Genomic DNA, 21,706 nt, shown 5'->3' with positions numbered 1-21,706 from the left:
AAGGCCCTTCATGTGCGTATAGAGATGATATCTTATATTTTCACTTTCCCGTCAGTGTTTTTCTTATAGTTTTTCATTTTTCAATTTATAATATCTACTACGAAGTGTGATGTTTATAAATGTGGTTTATTAAAAATAAATAAATTTACGATTCACAATTCACACACATAATATTCAAATCAAATTGAGCAAGACTAATAAAAACAACAATTCAAACTTACTTTTCAATGGTCAAAATCCATTATAGAATCTCAACTATTACGTGTTCATGTTGGCCACTCCAATATCAAAACAAAAACAAAAACTCAGCATCTTATACATATCAATATTAGTCTAAAATTTGATTCGTCATTATCTGATAGAATAGAAACCATGTCCACATAAGTAGTTGGTTTTTTCTGTTACAAGATATTAGCGCACATAATCCCACCATTATTGGGACCAAAACACAGATTTGATGGTCACAAATAGTTTACATAACATAGCAGAGTTACAAAAGAAGAGGCTGCAACGTGAGAGACGCTTGTCCTTGTTGGTCACTTGATCTCATTGTTGTGTTGCTTTGGTGGTTAAGTGATCATGGAGGGTTAAGAGTTTGAGTGTAGCAGATTCACGCAGCCAAGTTGATACAACCGAACCGCTCGATGTGAACCGTCCCATGTTGCATTTTGAGAGGTAGAACGGTGCATCCATTCCCCTCAAAAGAGATTCAACCGCTGGCCTTAGCGCTCCGTCTCCAACCACTTTGCTGTGTTTTCCCCAACCAGTTAATATGCTGCCACAAAGACAAAAGGATAGACGAAAAGTATTGAGGTTAAGTTAGAAGTTAAACAGAAAAGCTCTTTGTAGCTTACCTCATGACTTTAGGTAACTCATGACCTTCATACACAATGGAGCGTATGTTTAGCAACCAAGCGTGAACCATGGCCCTTGCAGCACCAGAAGACATCAGATGCAAGTCCAAGCACGAAGTCGACCACACGTTCTCCCAAACTTGTCTAGATCTTCCTTCAAACGCCACCAGTTGTGCACCTCGATTCTATAAACAACAAAGGTGTAAGTCCAAACACGAAGTGGACTCTACTATAACAGTCTTATTTATACCTGACCAAAGTGCCAGAGCATGTCTGTAAGAGCATTGTAGAAAGCAGAAGCGGTCGAACCATCCATTTCCTTTACTTTATCGAATAAACTCCGAGCTTGGAGCCACACATTCTCTCTACGGCCCATGAGAAGCCCATGAACAACACCATACACCTGATTATCAAACACCCTGAGCTCCTCTAGCAGCATTGATGCATCTTCAAATGAGTTGCACCGACTATACATAACCAAAAAATGTCAACAAAACAAGACTCTTCACCAAAAATGCTAATCTTCAAGAAGAGGGACAAACCTGCAAGCGTTCAGAATAGCTGAAAAGGTTACCACATTTGGTTTGATATCCAGCTGATGCATCTTGCGGATTACTTCCAATATACTGAAGAGCTCATTCACTCCCTCCTCACACTCTTTCTTCTTTCTGTTACTACTCTCACTGGTTAACTGCTCAAATATCTCTATCACACGATGATCATCTGTTCCATTCAATGTACTTAAGCTACCATCTCTACACTCCATAGCTGCAGACCTCCCAAAGGCATCAATAATGGAGTTATAAGTTACAACGTTAGGACTAATCTCTTCCTTACTCATCTCATCGATCAAAGAAACAGCAGAACCAACCAACCCACTCTTGCACAAAGCATCAATCAACGCACTGTACAACACAACATCACCTCTCAAACGAACGCTCTTAAACTCCCTAAACACCTCTTTTAGTAACTCAGATGAACAGAAAAGGGGACTTCTTCCTCAAGCAAACATGGAGAAAAGGTGAGCTCATGAGAGAAGGAAGAAGACAAAATATGAATACTTTCTGTTAACATTAACGTGTGACCAAATGAGTCACTATATACACTTGAGCTGTTTAGCTAACCGGAACAAACCGGATGTAATATATACAATAGACTAAACCAAATGTAATTCAATTTCTATATATAAACCAATATTCCCCCTCAAGATGGAGCGAAGATATTGATGAACTCCATCTTGCTTAAGATATGTCGGAAGGGACTCGGATATAAGGGTTTAGTCAGAATGTCGGCCAGCTGGTTCTCTGAACGAACATGAAGCGTCTTGATCATGCCTGAGACAACACGTTCACGAACTACATGACAATCACGTTCAACGTGTTTTGTCCGTTCATGGAATACGGCATTGTTCGCAATATGGATGGCTGCGGTGTTGTCACAATAGAGAGGAGCAGGGCCAAGACTAGCAATCCAGAGATCTTCAAGGAGATTACGAAACCATATCATTTCGCGCACAGCTTCAGACATGGCACGATACTCGGATTCCGCAGATGAACATGAGACTGTGTCCTGTTTGTTTGACTTCCAAGTAATGAGTGCAGAGCCAACAAAGATACACAGACCTGAAATGCTGCGACGAGAATCGGGACAAGAACTCCAAGAAGCGTCAGCAAATGCAGAGAGACGCAGATCAGAACTGGCAGAGTAGAAAAGTCCTTGACCAACTGTTCCTTTGAGATAGTGAAGAACCTTGTAGGCTGCGTGGAGATGAGGAACACGGGGAAGCGCAGTGAACTGACATAACCGATGAACTGCAAACGTGATGTCAGGTCGGGTAAATGTCAAGTAAAGGAGCTTCCCAATCAGCCGACGATACACTTCAGGGTTTTCCAAGGGATCACCATCTTCAGAAGAAAGCTTGACACTAGGATCCATAGGAATAGAGGCTGACTTGCAACCTAGGAGACCCGTTTCTGTTAGAAGATCCAAAATGTACTTCCTTTGACACAGAGTAATCCCAGCAGAGGAACGAGCTATTTCGAGCCCCAAGAAGTAACGAAGTGTTCCCAAATCTCTGAGTTTGAAAGAAGCTTCAAGAGCCTTCTTCAACAATTCAGTGGCATGATCACAACTACTGGCGATTATTATGTCGTCCACGTAGACTAATACAGCCATATAAACGTTGCCGGAGTGTTTGATGAAGAGAGTATGATCGCCAGAGGAAGTTTTGAAACCCAACTGATGTAAAGATGCAGAAAATTTCAGAAACCACTGACGGGAGGCTTGTTTAAGTCCGTAAAGGGATTTCTTGAGTTTACAAACTGCATTTGGTGGGAAAGATTCCCCCTGTCTTGGAGAGTAGCCAGGTGGGAGAGTCATGTATATCTCCTCTTCTAAGTCTCCATTGAGGAAGGCATTAGAGATGTCGAGTTGGGTGAGAGACCAACCCTTTGCAGCTGCAACAGCAATGAGAAGTTTCACAGTGGCTAGCTTAGCCACAGGGGAAAAGGTCTCAACATAATCCAAGCCTTCTTGTTGAGTGTAGCCTTTAGCGACGAGACGTGCTTTATATCTTTCAAGAGTACCATCGGCATTGAGTTTGATCTTGTAAACCCACTTACACCCTACTGCCTTCTTGCCTGCAGGAAGAGAACACACAATCCAAGTGCGATTATCTTCAAGAGCAGTAATCTCAATGCCCATTGCATCACACCACTCTTTAAGTTTGCAAGCTTGTGCGTAGGAAGAGGGTTCAGGGATGCTATTTAATGCATTGATGAAGATCATATACGGATCAGAGAGAGCATCATAAGACAAAACATGAGAGATAGGATGTTCCGTTGACAACACGGCAGAGGAGCAGTGATAATCCTGAAGATGACGCGGTGGTTTGGAAACCCGTTTTGTTGGAACAGATACCTCACGAGGAATCACCGGAGGAGTAGAACAAGAAGCAGGTGCTGATGATTCTGTAGGTACAGAGAGCCGCGGAAAGAAATCCGTATAACCAGTAGGTAGAGACGGTTTGAGATAAAGAAACAATGTGAAATAAGAACATTGTTGTTCTCCAGATCAAGAAGTTTATAACCCTTGTAGCCCGAAGGATAACCGAGGAATACACACGCACGGGCTCTGTCCTGAAATTTGTGGCGTTGTTTAGGAGAAGTGCTTGCATAACAGAGGCATCCAAATGTCTTGAGGTGAGAGTAATCAAGAACCTTGTTAGTAAGCATCTCATATGGAGTCTTGTTGGAAATGACTTGAGAGGGAGTTCGATTAATGAGAAAGACTGAAGTGAGAACGCAGTCTCCCCATAAGCTCAATGGAACACCTGATTGAAACATCAGTGCCCGAGCAACATTAAGAATGTGTTGGTGCTTTCTTTCAACGACAGAGTTCTGCTCAGGAGTTTCCGCACAAGAATGATATGAGATGATGCCTTTGGCTTTGTATAAAGCATCAAAACGTAATTCAGGTGCGTTGTCCGAACGTACTGATTTAACCCGCGCAGAATACTGGGTCTCAACCATTTGAATGAAGTCTGGAAATACTGTAAGAACGTCACTTTTCAATCTGAGAAGATAGACCCAAGTGACTCTCGTATGATCATCGACTATGGTGAGGAAGTAACGGTAACCTTCTGAAGTTTGCTCGGAGAAGGGACCCCAGACGTCAATATGAAGTAAGTCAAAAGGATGAGCACGTAGCTTGGGATTTAAGGTATATGAAAGCTTCTTTTGTTTAGCACGATGACAAATATCACAATGCAAAGATCCTTTATTCTTAGCTTTCGAAAATCCAAGTACATCACTGAGAAGTTCAAGTCGTTTAAAAGAAGTATGACCAAACCGTTGATGCCAAACAGCGGCATCAACAACAGCATTTGAATGAAAAAGAGAAGCGTCCAAAACTGGAGATCCTGCAGCTTCAAGATCCAGAACATACAAGTTTGCGGTCCTTCTACCTCTGCCAATCATCGACCCCCTGGAAGGATCCTGTATTTCAAACAATCCAGAGTCAAAGATCACACGAGCACCAAGATCTGAAGTTAAGCAGCTGATACTCATCAGATTCAAACGGAATTCTGGAATAAAGAGAACATTCTCCAAGGTCAGACTTTTAGTAAGCACGATCTTCCCTACTCCACCAACTTTAATGGAGGAACCATTAGGAAGATTCACAAGGGGATGTACAGATGTGTCAAGAAGAGTAAAGGAGCTACGATCATGAGAAACGTGATGAGTAGCACCAGAATCAATGATCCACGTTTGTTGATCAGTAACGCAGTTAGCAAAGCTCAAAAGACCAACAAAACGAAATGTGGAAGATGAGAATGAAATACCAGACGGGTCATGCTGTTGGACTGCAGATACAGAAGCTGATTCAGAAGTTTGGAGCTGAGAGCTGAAGTAAGCAATGAAGTTCTGTATCTGATCCTTGTTCACTTGACCAACGAGATTATCCAAGCCAGAGACAGGAGAAGGCTGAGCGGAGACACTGGCCGCTACTGCAGTGGATTTGGATTTATCATAGGTTGGTTTCCCTTTCTTCCAACCAACAGGGTAACCATGTAACTTGTAGCAACGGTCGATAACATGACCAGTGTTGCCACAGTGAGAACAGATGGCGCTTGATTTCTTGTGAAATGCATTCAAAACTCCAGCCTGTGAGTTGTTGAGATCACTAGGAGGGGCTGTGCTAGCAGACGAGGTCAGTGCAGAGGACTGAGTAGTGTCGTGACTAACATGGAATGCAGTAGGAGCAATCACAGAGTTGAACTGGCGCTGACTGTCATCTTGATCAAGGATGTTGCAAATCTCAGCAAGATCAGGTAAGGGCTTCTTCATAATGATTTGACTGCGAATGATAGAGTACTTCTCATTCAAGCCAGATAAGAACTTTATGATGCGGCCCCTCTCGACCTTCGCCCTAGCAGAACGCTGACTGACACAGTTAAAAGTGTTACAGCACAAACACATCTCAGAGGGTTCAGCACCATCAAGGTTGTCCCATAAGGTTTTGAGGGTTGTGTAGTAACCAGAAAGATCCATAGAACCTTGACGAAGGTCTTGAATCTGCTGTATCAGCTGAAAGGTGCGAGGTAAGTTGGTCTTGTGAAAACGATTGTGCAAGTCATCCCAAATCTCAGTGGCATCATCAAATGATAAGATACTACCGTAGATCTGCTTAGTAACAGAGTTAAGTAACCAGGACTTTACCATGCTGTTACAGCGAGACCAGATGCGTAGCAAAGGATTAGCCAAATCAGGACGAGGCAGAGAGCCATCGACAAAGGCAATCTTGTTCTTCGCATCAAGGGCGATCTTCATGGCAGAACACCATTGAGTGTAGTTAGATCCATCGAGCTGTACGGAAACAATCTGCAAGCCTGGATGGTCGGCGTGATGGAGAAACAGCGGAGAGTGAACGTTGTCAGGGTTCATCACGGCGGCGAGAGCAAACGAATCTCCGAGATTTGGAGCTACAACGGCTTCCTGAGGAGAAGCGGAGCTACCAGGGAGAGGATTCGAGCTACCAGCACGTGTAAAACGACCGGAACGGCGACTGCGACGGAGATTAACCACCATCGGAACAAGATCGACGATCCAAAAACGAAAACCCAGAAGACAGAGGACGAGCGAACCAAACCGAAGGTGAGAAAACCCAAAACGGAGCTCGATCGAACCGAAAACGAAAGGAGAAAACGATGTTGAGCTGTGCTCAACGCTCTGATACCATTTTAGTAACTCAGATGAACAGAAAAGGGGACTTCTTCCTCAAGCAAACATGGAGAAAAGGTGAGCTCATGAGAGAAGGAAGAAGACAAAATATGAATACTTTCTGTTAACATTAACGTGTGACCAAATGAGTCACTATATACACTTGAGCTGTTTAGCTAACCGGAACAAACCGGATGTAATATATACAATAGACTAAACCAAATGTAATTCAATTTCTATATATAAACCAATAACCTCCATCGCCTCTCTATACAAACCCCCTTTCGAGTACACATCGATCAACGTCGAATACGTCAGTAAATTAGGCAGGACACCCTCCCGTTTCATCTCGTCGAAAACGCTTTCCACTTCAACGTACTTCCCTCGCTTCCCATACCCTCCAAGAAGCGCGTTGTAAGTCACAACGTCCTTCTTGATCCCAACCGACGCCATTTCTCTCAAAACATCCAACGCCTCTTCATCTCTACCGACTTTAGTATAAATAGAAAGCAACGTGTTGTAAGAAACTCTATCCAACGCGATCCCGAGATACCTCATCTCATCAAACAAGGTGAGAGCTTCGTCGAACCTCCCAGCTTTCGCAAAACCATCAATGACAGTGCTGTAACTCACAACGTTAGGCGTGATTCTATTCGCACGCATCTGAGCGAGTACGTCGAAAGAAAGATCCATCTGCCCTCCTTTGCAGACCGCGTCCAAGAGTGTGTTGTAAGAAAACACGTCTTGCTCGATCTTTCTATTCGCCATCTCGTGGAAGAGGCTCCTCGCTACCTCCCACAACCCTCCTCTGCTGCACACGCCGAGGAGAGAGTTGAACGTGATTCTATCCGGCTGCACACCGTTCCTCTCCATCTCGTCGAAGAACTCAGCTACTTTGCTGAACTCCATCCCTCCTTTACCACACGCATCGATGACGGCGTTGTAAGTGACCAAGTTAGGCCTCAAGCCGTAGCTTTTCATGGAGTCAAAGACGGTGATAGCTTCATTATGGAGCCCGCTTCTCCCGTAAGCGCTAATGAGAGCAGAGAAGGCGTAGACAGTGTTCCCATACCCACCGGATAAAGCACTTTCGAAAACGGTTTTAGCGATTGAGACTTTGCCTAGTCTACCGAGAGTGCCTATCATAGCGCTTGCGAGCTTCCCTCGCTCGTTCTTCCTCCTCTCTCGCTGGACAGCGAAGTGGTAAAGGAGAAGGGCTTTGTCGCACTCGCCTCGGTTCCCTAGCTCCCGGAGTAGGAAAGTGTAGTCGTCGGAGCTGTGAAGCGTTGGCTCGAAGGTGGAGATTAGGCTCTGGAATGTTGTCTCGTCGTTGTCTCCGGAGAATGCGGTGAGGCTATGGAGCGCGTTTTCGGCGGCGGGGGAGTGGCGCGTGGAGGTTGTGGTTTTGGGTCGGTTGAAATGCATCTTGGAGACGAACCGGGTCGAGCGGCGACCGGAGAAGTCGGAGGAGAGGGGAGGAGACGAGTTTGGGGTTAGCAGAGGAGAGAAAGTTGGGAGCTTTCGGTGGGAAACAGGGGATGGAGAAGAGGGAGGAGCTGCGGAAAGGGAGCGGGAGCCACGAGGGGAGGAAGAGACACGCGGTGGAAGCCATTGACGGTGGTTGGGTTGTTGACGGGTCTGATGATGGTTACTGGTGGTGGCGGTGAAGAGGGACCAGTGAGGCGGCGTTGAAGCCATTGTTGAGAAGGGAGAAATGAGAAAGAGGAGTGGTAAGGAAGAGAGAGAGGTATGTTATATGGTCGTTGGAATACTAAAAGACTGACACTTTATGAAGGGTTTTATGACTTTTGTCCATAGAGAGACAGAGATGGTTGTGTTGGACAATCTCCTTGAAAGGTTACCCAAGTTGATTAGTTCGTCAAAAGTTAGTCAGGTCTCTTTTAATGTCTTTATTTACTTTATGCGACCAACTCTCACCAAGTTATGGATAATCCCTGTTCGGAAACTCGCTAGGCGTTACGCGTGCGCTCGGGTTGGGCCTAGCGCCGAATGAGAAAATCGGAGATTTTGCGGGATTTAATCGGCGATTTATTTTAGCTATATATTATACATTTATAAACAATACAACGAAGATTACTTGGTATAATGGTTGAGGCTCACCTTTTATGTCTTGCAACCCGGGTTCAAATAAGGGAAAAGGCAAAATTGCATATTTTTTAAAGTTTAACTTAAATGAAGGGTAATTATGTCATTTATATGTCGTCTTCCTCTTTACATTATTAGGGTTTCTACGTTTTCAAGCTCGACGGCTCTGTAACTTTGACGAGTTTTAGATCGATTTTCTTCGTTTTTATTGTTTTTTTCTCGCAAATTTCATAAACCGTATGTATATTAGTCGATTCTTAGGACAAAACAAGCAATAGCTTAAGTTTTTTTGTAAGATCCGAGTTTTCCAGCGAATTTCTCTAGTTCGCCACGGTTGATGGCCGGATAACGATTTTCCGGCGACTTTGCTGTCCTCGGCGGCGCGTTTTAGAACAGGGTGGATAATATAGGAAACTCATAATATAGCAGGCCTTACCAATAGATGAGTAGAAAGGCTTGAATGTTCCAAGAATAATATAGCATAAATTAGTCTTCAACATGATTACAAACCTCAAAAAAATGCTATATTATAGGTTAATTTTCTACTCTCTTTAGATACAAATGTTTGATGTTTTGATTATTTCACATATATTAAAAAATAATAAATATGTTATTTTGTTTATTATCTTTGGTTTTACCAATAAAAATTTATTGCTCGTATTTTTTTATATTTTGTTTGATGTTTTAGTTTAAAGACAACTAGATTTTGATTCGCAATTTCGAAGCGCTGATTATTTTTTATTTACATTTTGACTTAACATCTACCAGTATTATTTGTTCTGTATTTTGGTAATTGATTTTTAATTTTATAATTAAAAATTATTTTATTTTTTAAAGTGTGTGATTTGTAATAAAAAAAATTTAAACATGATATGTGTTTATAGTATAAATATTTTATAGTGAAAAAAAATATTTTCATAAAGGTGAGAAGTAGTGCTTGGAAGCGGGTCAAACTCGTTCCGTCACGGAAAGAATCATTTTTGATTAATAAACCGACCGCATAACATTTACAAAAATAGTCAATCCACACCCGTTCCATTGAAAATTGCGGGTAATCCACATGACACACATATAATTTGAAATAAAACTATTTTAATCATATCTTAGTTATTTATTTTTGAAAATAAAACAAATTACATTTTGTAAAATTAAAATAATATAAATATTGGAAGTTTTATAATTTGTTTTTACCTTTTTTAATTAGCGGATTGGCGTGGGAGCTTTTTTGTTTATCAAAAAATATGTAAGATTAAAGATATTTCTTTTTATTTCCAACATGCGTATTTTGTTGTTGTTTACATATACAATATATGTATGCACATAATTTAATTATATAATTTTCAAAATGTATAATTTTTGGTTGCCAAATTATAAGAAAAATCAATTTGACCCCTACTTTTGAATCACGAAATTATTTTTTTATCTACATAAAGTATATTTAATGTAAACGATATATTACCAGTTTTAATGATTGAGGAAATTTTATAGATTTTACTAAACGGTTTTAGATCATATGTATATAAATGTTAGGAAGATGATGTGTTTCCACACAAAAGTCACAACTTACAAAGATGATAATAATTGAAACAATACAATGTCATAAAATATGTTTGATAACAAATAACACCAAAATATGATAAAAAAAAATATCAACAAATGTCGAATTATAAACTAAATAAATATAACATCTGGACAAACCCCTAGTGACATAAACATAAGACATTGTGAAGTACAACCAAATGTAAATGCAGGTAACCGTAACAGTTTTTAGGTTGGACAAAACCGGTTTTTAGTAGCTTCATCCTCCCATTCCACATCTCTCAAGCACTCTTTATAAGCATCTAGGACAAGATCACACCCCTTGGCGCTTGCAGAATCGAGTGGAAGCTTCCTGAGTTCTGGACATCTGCGTATCTTTAGATATTTAAGAGCAGGAAAGGGTAAAGGACTCCAGTAGATACTCTTCACTGCATACAAAAACACAAGTGAGAGTGATTCTAGTTTTAGAAAAGGCGTAGTAAACTTCTCTCCATCAATCTTCATCACTTTCTCTCTACTTATTATCTCTTCTGTTTGAAATGACATTTCCACATGCAGATTAGTCAGGCTAGGAGCATACATTAGCCATGTCAAATCCCTTAAACCTTCGCAGTTCACAATGTCTACACGTGTGAGGCTCCGGAAGTACATAGGATTTGGACTTTTCATGTGCTGCAGTGGCCTATCCTCGTGGCCAGATGGAGCAGCACTCGACCCTGTTGCCACTAATGATATTCTGACAGCATTTGGTATACATTTATCGAGAGATAAATGGCGCGTAAAGTTCACTAAACTGTGGATGTTTAGGAGTCGTTCCATCACAAAGGCATCTTTTAGAGTTAGAGTCAAAAGTTTCAAATGTTCCAAGGACTTCAGCTCCTCCTCCACTAAGCCATTATTCAGAGGAATATTGGACTCAAATAGCATCAGTACCTGCAGACTCAATAGATTCGAGATCCCAACAACACTCTTGAGCTTGTGTGTGAACTCTAAGTTCAGATGTATCAGTTTTGTCAAAGATTTTATACCAAATGGCAAAACCTCGATCCCTGTACTTGATAAGTTAAGATACTGCAAGGCAACCAACTTTGAAATGTCTGCAGGCAACTGGGTGAGACTTTCATTGGAAGATAAATCCAAAACCTTAAGCTCTGTCATCCACTGAAAGAACCGCTCTGAGATACTCACCAGCTTGTTGTTTTGAAGGAATAGTGTTGCGAGTTTCTTTGTCCCATAAGGACATGCATTAATCTTCTCAATTTCATTTCCCATTAATGACATCTTCTGGACAACGCTCCAATCTTGCACCACTGGGACATGGCTTAACCCGGAACCGGTTTTCACAATGAAGCTCTCTTTCTTCTTACCAAGATCAGCTGTTATCCACAGCGCCATCTCACGAACCATATCATGCATCTTGAGAAACTCTGTATGCTCATACTCCATCAATAAGCAAGCACGAACAAGAGTACCTATGATCTCATAACCATGGTTCTTAGCTTTGTCTCTGTCTTTGTTCCCATCTATAATTCCCTCGCATATCCAATACTCCACCAACTCTTCCTTCTCAATCTCATAGTCTTCCGGGAACAAAGCGCAGTATTGTAAACACTTTCTAAACATCTCATCTTTTAGATTATCGTAGCTAAACTTCAAGATAGGAAGAATCTTGTCTTGCATACACGAAAAGTCAGCAGCAAACGAAGTCAAGACATCCTGGGCGTGAGACCATTCTTGTATTGTCTTTCTAGATGACATGGTCTCCCCAATAACATTGAGCGCCAGTGGCAAACCATAACACTTTTCAGCTATTATTCTTGCAGCTTCAGGAATGTCTGGATGACTCTCTAAGGTTAGATCCCCAACTCTCATCCGGAACAACTCCCATGCTTCATCCGACGCCAAACACTTGACTTCCATCTCAACATCAACCCGCATCTCCGAGCACACTTCCTTAGACCGAGTAGTGAACACTACTTTGCATCGGTTCATTCTTGTAGGTGAAGGGAATCCTATCCTTTGAATCTCTACTTTACTCCATATGTCATCCAATAACAACATATATCTCTTACCCTTTAACATTTTCTTGATCTCTGACGCTTTCTCTTCTTCTTTTATGTGTTTCCACTCCTCACTGCAAAGACCAAGTCTCCTCAAAATAGTTTCTTGAACACTCTCTATCTTTTGATCTTTAGACACCACAACCCAAATGACAACATCAAAATCATTTCCTGTGTTAACAAAACTGTTATTGATTTGAGACAGCAGTGTGGTTTTACCGACACCCCCCCATTCCGTAAAGACCTAATGTTCCAACTTCATCTTCCATTAGACTGCTAAATACCTTTTCAGTCATTGCTGTCATACCAACAACAGGGTAGATAAGCCTCTCTTCCACTTTAGATCTAGGAACTCTCTCGGCCATGACTTTAAAATCTGCTCTAGACTTGAGATTGTTGACTTCTTTGATTTTCTTGAAGACCTTTTTACCATACTCAAACCTCGACCTGAAACTCCTGGAAACCTCGGCAGTACCTGATGCAAGCAGCAATTCGTTGACTTGAGATTCGATTGTCTCAACATTTGAAAGCCATCTCTGAACAGTTGCGAGCCGTCGTTGACCTTTCTCTTCCTCTAAAGTAACTCTTGTCAGCAAATCGTCCCTGAGATCCTTGAGCTCTTGCGTTGCCGTCTGCAGAGTTCCCACGTTTTCTTGGAGCTTACGAATGTAACTTGCTTTCTGAGACAAACAGCGGCCGACCTGGCTGAGTGTTTGATCACACGGCACTGATATTGAAACACAACCTCCCATCTTGACACACACAAAAACCTTTGTAGATACAAGCTCAACTGAGAAAGGTCTAAGCTTTATGATAGTATGAACTAGAACAGGAACAGAAAAAATGGAACTTTGTAAGTGACCGTTGACTTTGACAAATATAATAAGTGACCGTTGACAAAAAGATGGGACTTGGTATACTAGTTAATAATATTCTACCGACATAAATCTTTCAAATACAATAACCGGGAAAACGACTATTTCATATGAACCATATTTATACCCGATTTATATGATTGTGCTAAAACATATATGAACTTTCAAAAATATTTTTTTAGAAAATGTAAAATTTATAAACTTTTATCATTTAGTAAAACTAACAAAACTTAATTAAATAATTAAATTTTAATCTTATATAAGAAATATATCCGTAAATGTTTCGATCATATCATAATATTGTCCTTATAAGAGTTATATATGTTGTAATGTATCAAATTCAATACTACTGTTGCATTGTGTTACTCTTGATGAATCATGAGTATGTTATTTATATTTAAACAATTTAGATTAACATATAATAAATATTTTAAATAAACACAACCATAATTAATTATGAATATGTTATTTACATTTTAAAGAATTTAGATTAACATATCATAATTTTTTAAATTAAACACAACCATAATTAATCGAGAGTAACACAACTGTGATACTAGCATTGAATTTGAATAATTACAACACATATATAACTCTTATGAGGACGATATTGTGATATGAGCGAAACATTTACACATCTATCTCTTATAGTATATGATTAAAATTCAATAATTAAATTATTTTTGTAAATTTCAATAATTAATAAAAATTTATAAAATTTTACATTTTAAGATTTTTTTTATAAAACGACTAATTTGAAAACTACTAGAAATGGATTTATCTTATACAAAAAAAGTTCAAGTGTTAACTAACACAGTACAAACAATTAGAATTTCAACAGAAAAATAAACATTATGGTACACAATTAACATATATCGCGCGCGGAGCACGGACAAACCACTAGTTAAAGATATAAACATAACCAACATGATTACAAACCTCAACAAAATGCTATATTATAGGTTAATTTTCTACTCTCTTTAGATACAAATGTTTGATGTTTTGATTATTTCACATATATATATATATTATTTTTTTATTATCTTTGGTTTTACCAATAAAAATTTACTGCTTATATTTTATATTTTATTTGATGTTTTAGTTTAAAGATAACTAGATTTTGATCCGCGATAACCGCTGTTTTTTTTTGTTAGATTTTGATCAGCGATTTTGAAGCTCTGGTTATTTTTTGTTTACGTTTTGACTTAACATCTACCAGTATTATTTGTTCTGTATTTTGGTAATTGAGTTTTAATTTTATAACTAGTTCTTGACCCGTACATCTGTGCGGGTTTTTTCTTCTTATACTAAAACATTTAGTGTATATAGCAAAATTTATCACTAAATTAATGTAATTTATATGTATTATATAACTCTATAATGCTTATATTTGAGTGGCTTATATTGTTATTACTATAAATTTTGTAACAAAAATTATTTTGAGAACGTTATTATGTAAAAATACTATTTTACATAATTTAAATTTTATTTCTAAGTTCGAAAGGTCTATGGAAGTCAAATTAAATCGGACCTACATAATAGAGAAGAAATATTTTGAAATATTGTTAAAGCAACAAAAAAATATTTTTAAAAAAGAAAGTATAATATATAGTACATGCAAAATAATTTTGAAGTAGAAATGTTATTTGAAAAATTTCTTGAAATATCCAAAATTGGATAAATCTTTTATTTTATTTTATTTGAAACAGAAATGGACATTTTAGGGTATAAAATGACTGTTTTCCCTGCGATAACCAAATCTAAAACATCGATTATTTCATTTGTATACGAAAGGAGTTACATAAGATAGGATTTGAGAAACTTTTGAAAATGAGATTATATTTTGAAAAATACAATATTTGTTTACTTCTTACACTTATTTGTAAGTCACAATGTCCTTCTTGATCCCAACTGACGCCATCTCTCAAAGAACATACAACGCTTCTTCATCTCTACCAAATTTGGTGTATATGGAAAGCAATGTGTTGTAAGAAACTCTATCCAACGCAATACCGAGATACCTCACTCATCAAACAAGCAAAGAGCTTCCTCGTATCTCCCGGTTTTCGCAAAACCATCAATGACAGTGCTGTAGCTCACAACATTAGGCGTGATTCTATTCACATGCATCTGAGCGAGGATGTCGAAAGAAAGATCCATCTGCCCTCCTTTGCAGATCGCGTCCAAGAGTGTGTTGTAAGAAAACACGTCTTGCTTGATCTTTCTATTCGCCATCTCATCAAAGAGGCTCCTCGCTACCTCCCACAACCCTCCTCTGCTGCATACACCGAGGAGAGAGTTGAATGTGATTGATAGATATCAAATATGTTTACACGGACTTGGCATGTGCCGAGCTGACATGGCTGAGAGGAAAGGATAAGGAAAAGCTTCGGACTGCTCCAGAGGGTTTGCTGTTAGAGACTTATGAAGCAGCTCGCGACAAAGCGATGAGTATAAGAGGGGAAGACGAGGAGGAGAGACGTATGATTTGATGTTGTATGAAGATTGACTCCATGAGTCATCTTGACCCGATCGCCATGGATCGGTGACGAAGGTGAAGCTCCCCATGAGAGCCTAGCCGGAGTCAGCTCAAAGCTATTCGTTTATCATCTTGTAGTCTTTGTTCTTGTAATTGGCGTTTGGAGTTATCAATAAGTAGACTCTCAGAGATAGAGATACCTAAACTCTATCATTGTTATTGGTAGATATCAAATATGTTTACACGGACTTGGCATGTGCCGAGCTGACGTGGCGGAGTGGAAAGGATATATAAGGCAAAGCTTCGGACTGCTCCAGAGGGTTTGCTGTTAGAGACTTATGAAGCAGCTCATGACAAAGCAATGAGTATAAGAGGGGAAGACGAGGAGGAGGGACGTATGCTTTGATGTTGTATGAAGATTGACGCCATGAGTCATCTTGACCCGATCGCCATGAGATCGGTGACGAAGGTGAAGCTCGCCATGAGAGCCTAGCCGGAGTCAAGCTCAAAGCTGTCCACTTATCATCTTTGTAATCACGTTTCTATTCAATAAAGGAGTTAGGGATTTGTAAACTCTATCAGTGATTCTATCTGGCTGCACACCGTTCCTCTCCATGTCATCGAAGAACTCGGCTACTTTGTTGAAAGACATACCTCCTTTACCACACGCGTCGATGACGGCGTTGTAAGTGGCCTGTGAGATAACAAATTAAGTCTCACATCGGATATTAAACAAATGAAAATCTAATATATAAAGAGAAGTCCAACTCTAATAGTACGAGGCTTTTTGGGATGGAAACCAAAAAGTAAATCCATGCGGGCCAGCCTCCTAGGCCCAAAGTGGACAATATCGTACTAATCGGATAATATAGAGTTGGACATGAGATTTCACAATCTCAACAATTAGTATTAGAGCGGTTTGACGAAAATCTGCAAGAAGACCAAAATACCCTTTAAGTAAGAACATGATCCTTGGAAGAAGAAAGGAGGTTTGGCAGAGATTAGTCAGAAAATCATAGAACATGTGATGTGTTGTGGGAGAAACATTCTAAAAAGAAAGCCCTGCGATTACTGGTACAAAGTGGTCTCGAAGATGATTCACCGAAGGAAACATACGAGATGAATGTGGTCCTTAGCTTGAGGGAGAGAATGTGAGATAACAAGATAAGTCCCAAATCGGATATTAGAAAAATGAAAATTTAATATATAAAGAGAAGTCCAACTCTAATAGTACGAAGTAAATCCATGCGGGCCAGCCTCCTATGCCCAAAGTAGACAATATCGTACTAATCGGATAATACAGAGTTGGACATGAGATTTCACAATCCCAACATGACCAAGTTAGGCCTCAAGCCGTAGCTTTTCATGGAGTCGAAGACGGTGATAGCTTCCTGGTGGAGACCGCTTCTCCCTTAAGCGCTTATGAGAGCGGAGAAGGCGTAGACAGTGTTCCCATACCCACTGGATAAAGCACTTTTGAAAACAGTTTTAGCGATGGAGACTTTGCTTAACCTACCGAGAGGGCCTATCATAGAGCTGGCGAGCTTCCCTCGCTCGTTCACTCCTAAGGTTGGAAAGATGATTGCTGCGGAAGAAAAACATAAGAAATGGTGCCTAAAAATGAGGTAAGCAACTTAGGAGTGAATAAACCTTTGTGCTTCTCAATCTTTTTCCTCCTCGGCTCAACACGAATCCTATACATTCAAACTCTCTAATCCTATAAATCTACCCTACCCATATGCACGTTTATGCTCCAAAGTCCAAAGGTTCATAATTTCTTAAAGCCAACTTCCTATAAGCAGGGCCGTGCCTGAGTATATTGGCCCTGAAGCAGAAATATTATTTTGGCCCATTTCTTTTAAATAATCTGTAAAAATTCTAAGAAAAAGAAGCTGTGGGGCGTCAAACCCAGGTACGTATATACCCAAGCCAGTAACACAACCGGTTAAGCTACATAAGATTTCTGAAAATATTAGCCCTTTAAAATAAATATCTTCACCGGCCCTCAAGCATATGCTTTATCAGCTTTTATTCAGGCACGGCCCTGCCTATAAGCAACACATACAGCAATAAAGCTCCAACATGAGGAATACGACCCTTACCTCATTCTTGTTAAATCCGTAGCTGTTATCACGGTATGAGTTTCACCGAAGTATCTACTTGCATGCAAAGCACCTTCGACACTCTCGTTTAAACTTGGGAAGAAAGTTAAAAAGAAACTGAAACTGTCTACAAAGAAGAAGAATGTGATATATAAATGGAACGTCATTTTCTGAGATTTTTTTTTTGTTACGAGAGTAACTAAAGCGACGTAGTATTATTATATTCTGTTTATACCGGAGAAAAGAGGTCACTTGCCGGGATTTAATAGGTCTGTTAAGGATTGACTCACAGAATTCGGTCAATGTATTTTTAAGCCAATTTCTTATTGTTTGGGTATGAAATTTGAATTAAAATGATGTACAGGTATATAGCACAGCTTGTATGTGTAGGCTCGGATTGGGACCGCGGCTCTCGGTGAATTGGCCGATTTCCCGACACTTTATATAGGGGTGTCAAAATAAGCTACAGCTCATGAGCTGACTCAGCTCAGCTCAATTTTTCATGAGTATAATCTCTATTTTTAGGTTTATTTAATAAATGAGTTTAATGATCGGGTGTAAATTAGATCATGAGTTCTATGAACGATCTTTAATGAACATGAGCTAACTCATGAGTTTGGTCGTTTTATACTTTATACGTATACATATATGGATGACTTCTATTTTTCTTATGTAAGAAAAAATAATTTTTATACTAATCATATTTATCTTATAAAATTAAAATATAAAACCAAAAAGTAATAAATATATACTAAAATGTAAAAGAATATTGATATAAATTCTCATATCATATATTTTATAACTAAAATATAAAATTAAATATTCCTAAGACTTTCATGCGGAATATATATATCTTTACGATTTGAATAGATAAAGAGTTTGAATATAAATCATCACAAGATTTTTATGTAAAATATATATTTAGATCACTAATTTAGCTTTGATTTAATATATTATTAGGTCTTGGTTTTATTCAGTATTTAAATATTAACGCTTTGGATTTTTAAATTTAAAATTATATTATAAAAAATATATTTTTTATTTTTTAGTTATTTTTATAATTTTTATTCTTATGTATGATCGCGAGTTAACTCATTTAACTCACGATCTAGATGATCTGAGTTCGAGTTTGTATTCTTCAATAATAAATGAGCTGAGTTGAGATAACTCATGAAAGACCCAAGCTCACCATGAGCTGAACTGAATTGAGCTAGGTAGCTTATTTTGACACCCTAACTTTATGAAGGGTTTTGTCTATAGAGAGACAGAGATGGTTGTGTTGGCCAATCTCCTTGAAAGGTTCCCCCAAAAGTTAATCAGGTCTCTTTTAATTTCTTTATTTACTTTATGCGACCAACTCTCACCAAGTTATGGTAATATAGCAGGCCTTACCTAGAAACCCCGATCTATGCTCGATCTTCACAGATGCTGCATGGAACTCCTCCACGGGTGCTGCAGGGCTTGGCTGGGTTGTTGATGATCTGGTCTCCCCATTCCAACACTCAGCGGTTGAAACTTCAGTTTCATCGCCCCTCATGGCAGAAACGTTGGCGGTTCGCTCCGCCATGAACTTTGCCCTCTCTTACAGTTTCGATTCCGTCGCTATCTTCTCAGATTCACAGATACTGATCAACCTAATCACAAGGAAGACTATGAACCTCAAGATCTTTGGAGTATTAAAGGATATCTATTCTCTATCTACCGCTTTTAAGTCTATCACTTTTTCTTTTATTCCTCGCTTACAAAACGTTAAAGCGGATCTTGTGGCTAAACAATCCCTTTGGGCTTCAAACCCATTTTAAGTTAAATAAAAGTTTATGTTTGCACAAAAAAAAATAGCAAGCCTTATTAATAGATGAGTAGAAGAGTAGAAGGCTTTGAGGTTCAACTTTTAAATTCACTCATGAAGAAAAATACACTCCATGTTTTAAAATATATGATGTTTTAGATCTATGCATAATTATTAAAAAAATATTTTTATCTAAATGTATTATTAAGAAGTTAACTAAAAACTATTAACCAATTACAAAACATACTATAAATTTTTATAGCCTACACAGTTTTAATAAAGTTAAAATTATCTAAGAAAACAAAAAGATCTTACATATTGAAACATCAAATTTTTTTTTAAACATTATACACTTAGTGTTTTACTCGCATATGCAGGAATAATTCGTATATAGATACTTATTAATAAAGTACTATTAATTTAAAGATAAAAAGTTGAAATAAAATATTAAATTTATACTATTTTGTGAATATTTCAATTTCCTATTTTTTAACTTCTATTGATTTAAAACATTATTTTGGATAACAACACTACTATTTTATATTTTAAAATATGTTGTTATCTTTAACCAGTTTTTATTATATTAATTTATAAACAATATCTTATTAAATAAACAAATACATAATTTTTAATTTAAAAAGATTTTATTAAACCAAATTCTTGGAATTACCAAAACCTACAAAATCTCAAAATAAATCAAAAAGCACAAAAAGGCACAAGGATGTTAGACCGAACTCAACTTTAATTATTAGATTAATCAAAGTAAATAAAACTATTGATATATGCATAATTATATTTTAAAATACGTCCTATAATAACTGAAAAAATATTTAAACAGACCAACCATGTTGAAACAAAACAATAATATGTAATGTATAAGCTAAGAACACTTCCTATCTATTATCATTTTCATTTCTAAATGCTATAATAGAATAAAATAAGTTATAATTAATATGTATATTTTTATTTTAAAATAGAGATAATATGTTCCTATAAAATAGTATTTATTTATTAGAGAATCATAATTTTCTATTTTCAAATGATATTTTAACTTTCAAACTTTGATAATTATAACTAAAACAAATCATTTTGGAAAATACAGTTTTCACAACAACAAAAAATCACATTTTTCTTTACATAATAGTTTTTTAAAGAAATTTTAATATAAACAAAGTTATAATTCTGTGAAGCTATCAAAAAAAATAAAAGTAGAATATAGTTAATTAAATTTTTTTTTTATAAATATAAGCTACTTGTTGTAAATAAAAAACTAATAATTTGAAAATATTCTCTTTTGGAGGAAGGTATTCTGGGAATATTTTTAAAAAGATAATTTCATTCCCAATAAAATATTTAGAAAAATAAATATTAAAATTTTCAACTTAAATAACATATACATGTTATTCTGAATAATAAGAATACAAAAATACCAAGCAACAAATTACGTTAGCAAAAACCATAAATAAAAAATTTATTGTTATTGCTTATATACGTCGCTTAAGTATTTTAATACTAAAATAAAATTTAATAGTTTTTAAAAAATATTTCATGATAGATTATTTTGCAAAAAATGTAAATCATTTTTCTTTTATAAAACTATTTTTAATGTTTTAGTATAATGATAAATCTAATTATTATATGTGTATATATACTACTAATTATAAAAATTAACAAATAAGAAATAAAGATGTAAATAAACACAAAACATATAAGGAGTATATGACACAAACACCATTTTGTTTAAACATAGACTACAAAACACTTAATTAAATATGATTAATAATTATAAATCACAAAGCATACAAATCTTAATTATATAATGACCGGTAACGAAAAATTTAACCGTTCTAAATTTTAACGAAAGAATTATAACAGAAGAAACAATTCATAAATAATAATATAGATATATTATTTTGTGTTTTGAATTCCTTTATTTTAGATCAACAACTGCAGGTTGATAGCATGCCTCAATATTCAGACGACACCCTTGATAGCATGAACCATCAATTGGAACAGGAAGATCCATGCAGTCACCACCAGGAGGAAGGCACCCATGAGCCAAAGCGATCCGCCTCTCTTAATGTTAACAAGACAACTAATGACACATATGATTCATACTCATTAGGTTATATTCCAAAAGTAAAATCTTCTGGTTTATCAACAACTAGAACATGGAAAACAA

At 37.4% G+C, this 21,706-nt stretch overlaps 1 protein-coding gene and 1 pseudogene across 1 annotated transcript; both read right to left on the bottom strand.

Moving 5' to 3' along the window:
- Positions 1-388: 388 nt before the first annotated feature.
- Positions 389-8,320, bottom strand: LOC106451394 (pentatricopeptide repeat-containing protein GUN1, chloroplastic). The gene is made up of 5 exons (XM_048780817.1): positions 6,830-8,320; positions 1,397-1,812; positions 1,105-1,321; positions 855-1,039; positions 389-775 (listed from the first exon to the last, which is right to left on the bottom strand). Exons 1-5 carry the CDS (start codon positions 8,270-8,272, stop codon positions 547-549), a joined length of 2,490 nt encoding a protein of 829 aa, XP_048636774.1. The 5' UTR covers positions 8,273-8,320; the 3' UTR covers positions 389-546.
- Positions 8,321-10,243: 1,923 nt separating this feature from the next.
- Positions 10,244-14,795, bottom strand: LOC106454872 (annotated as a pseudogene).
- Between the last annotated feature and the right edge of the window lie 6,911 nt (positions 14,796-21,706).

Source organism: Brassica napus, chromosome A5, assembly GCF_020379485.1.
Source record: "Brassica napus cultivar Da-Ae chromosome A5, Da-Ae, whole genome shotgun sequence".
Lineage (NCBI taxonomy): Eukaryota > Viridiplantae > Streptophyta > Magnoliopsida > Brassicales > Brassicaceae > Brassica > Brassica napus.
The sequence above is the reverse complement of the archived record's forward strand: the minus strand, read 5'-3'. Positions and strand labels throughout refer to the sequence as shown.

What these genes read in the sequence shown, in the direction of transcription:
- LOC106451394 (XM_048780817.1), bottom strand. Translation starts at nt 8,272, where the DNA reads ATGGCTTCAACGCCGCCTCACTGGTCCCTCTTCACCGCCACCACCAGT. An exon ending in TGTATAGAGAGGCGATGGAG is followed by an intron (nt 1,813 to 6,829) that starts GTTATTGGTTTA and finishes TTACTAAAAGAG; the next exon opens with GTGTTTAGGGAGTTTAAGAG. An exon ending in TGCTCTGGCACTTTGGTCAG is followed by an intron (nt 1,040 to 1,104) that starts GTATAAATAAGA and finishes TGTTGTTTATAG; the next exon opens with AATCGAGGTGCACAACTGGT.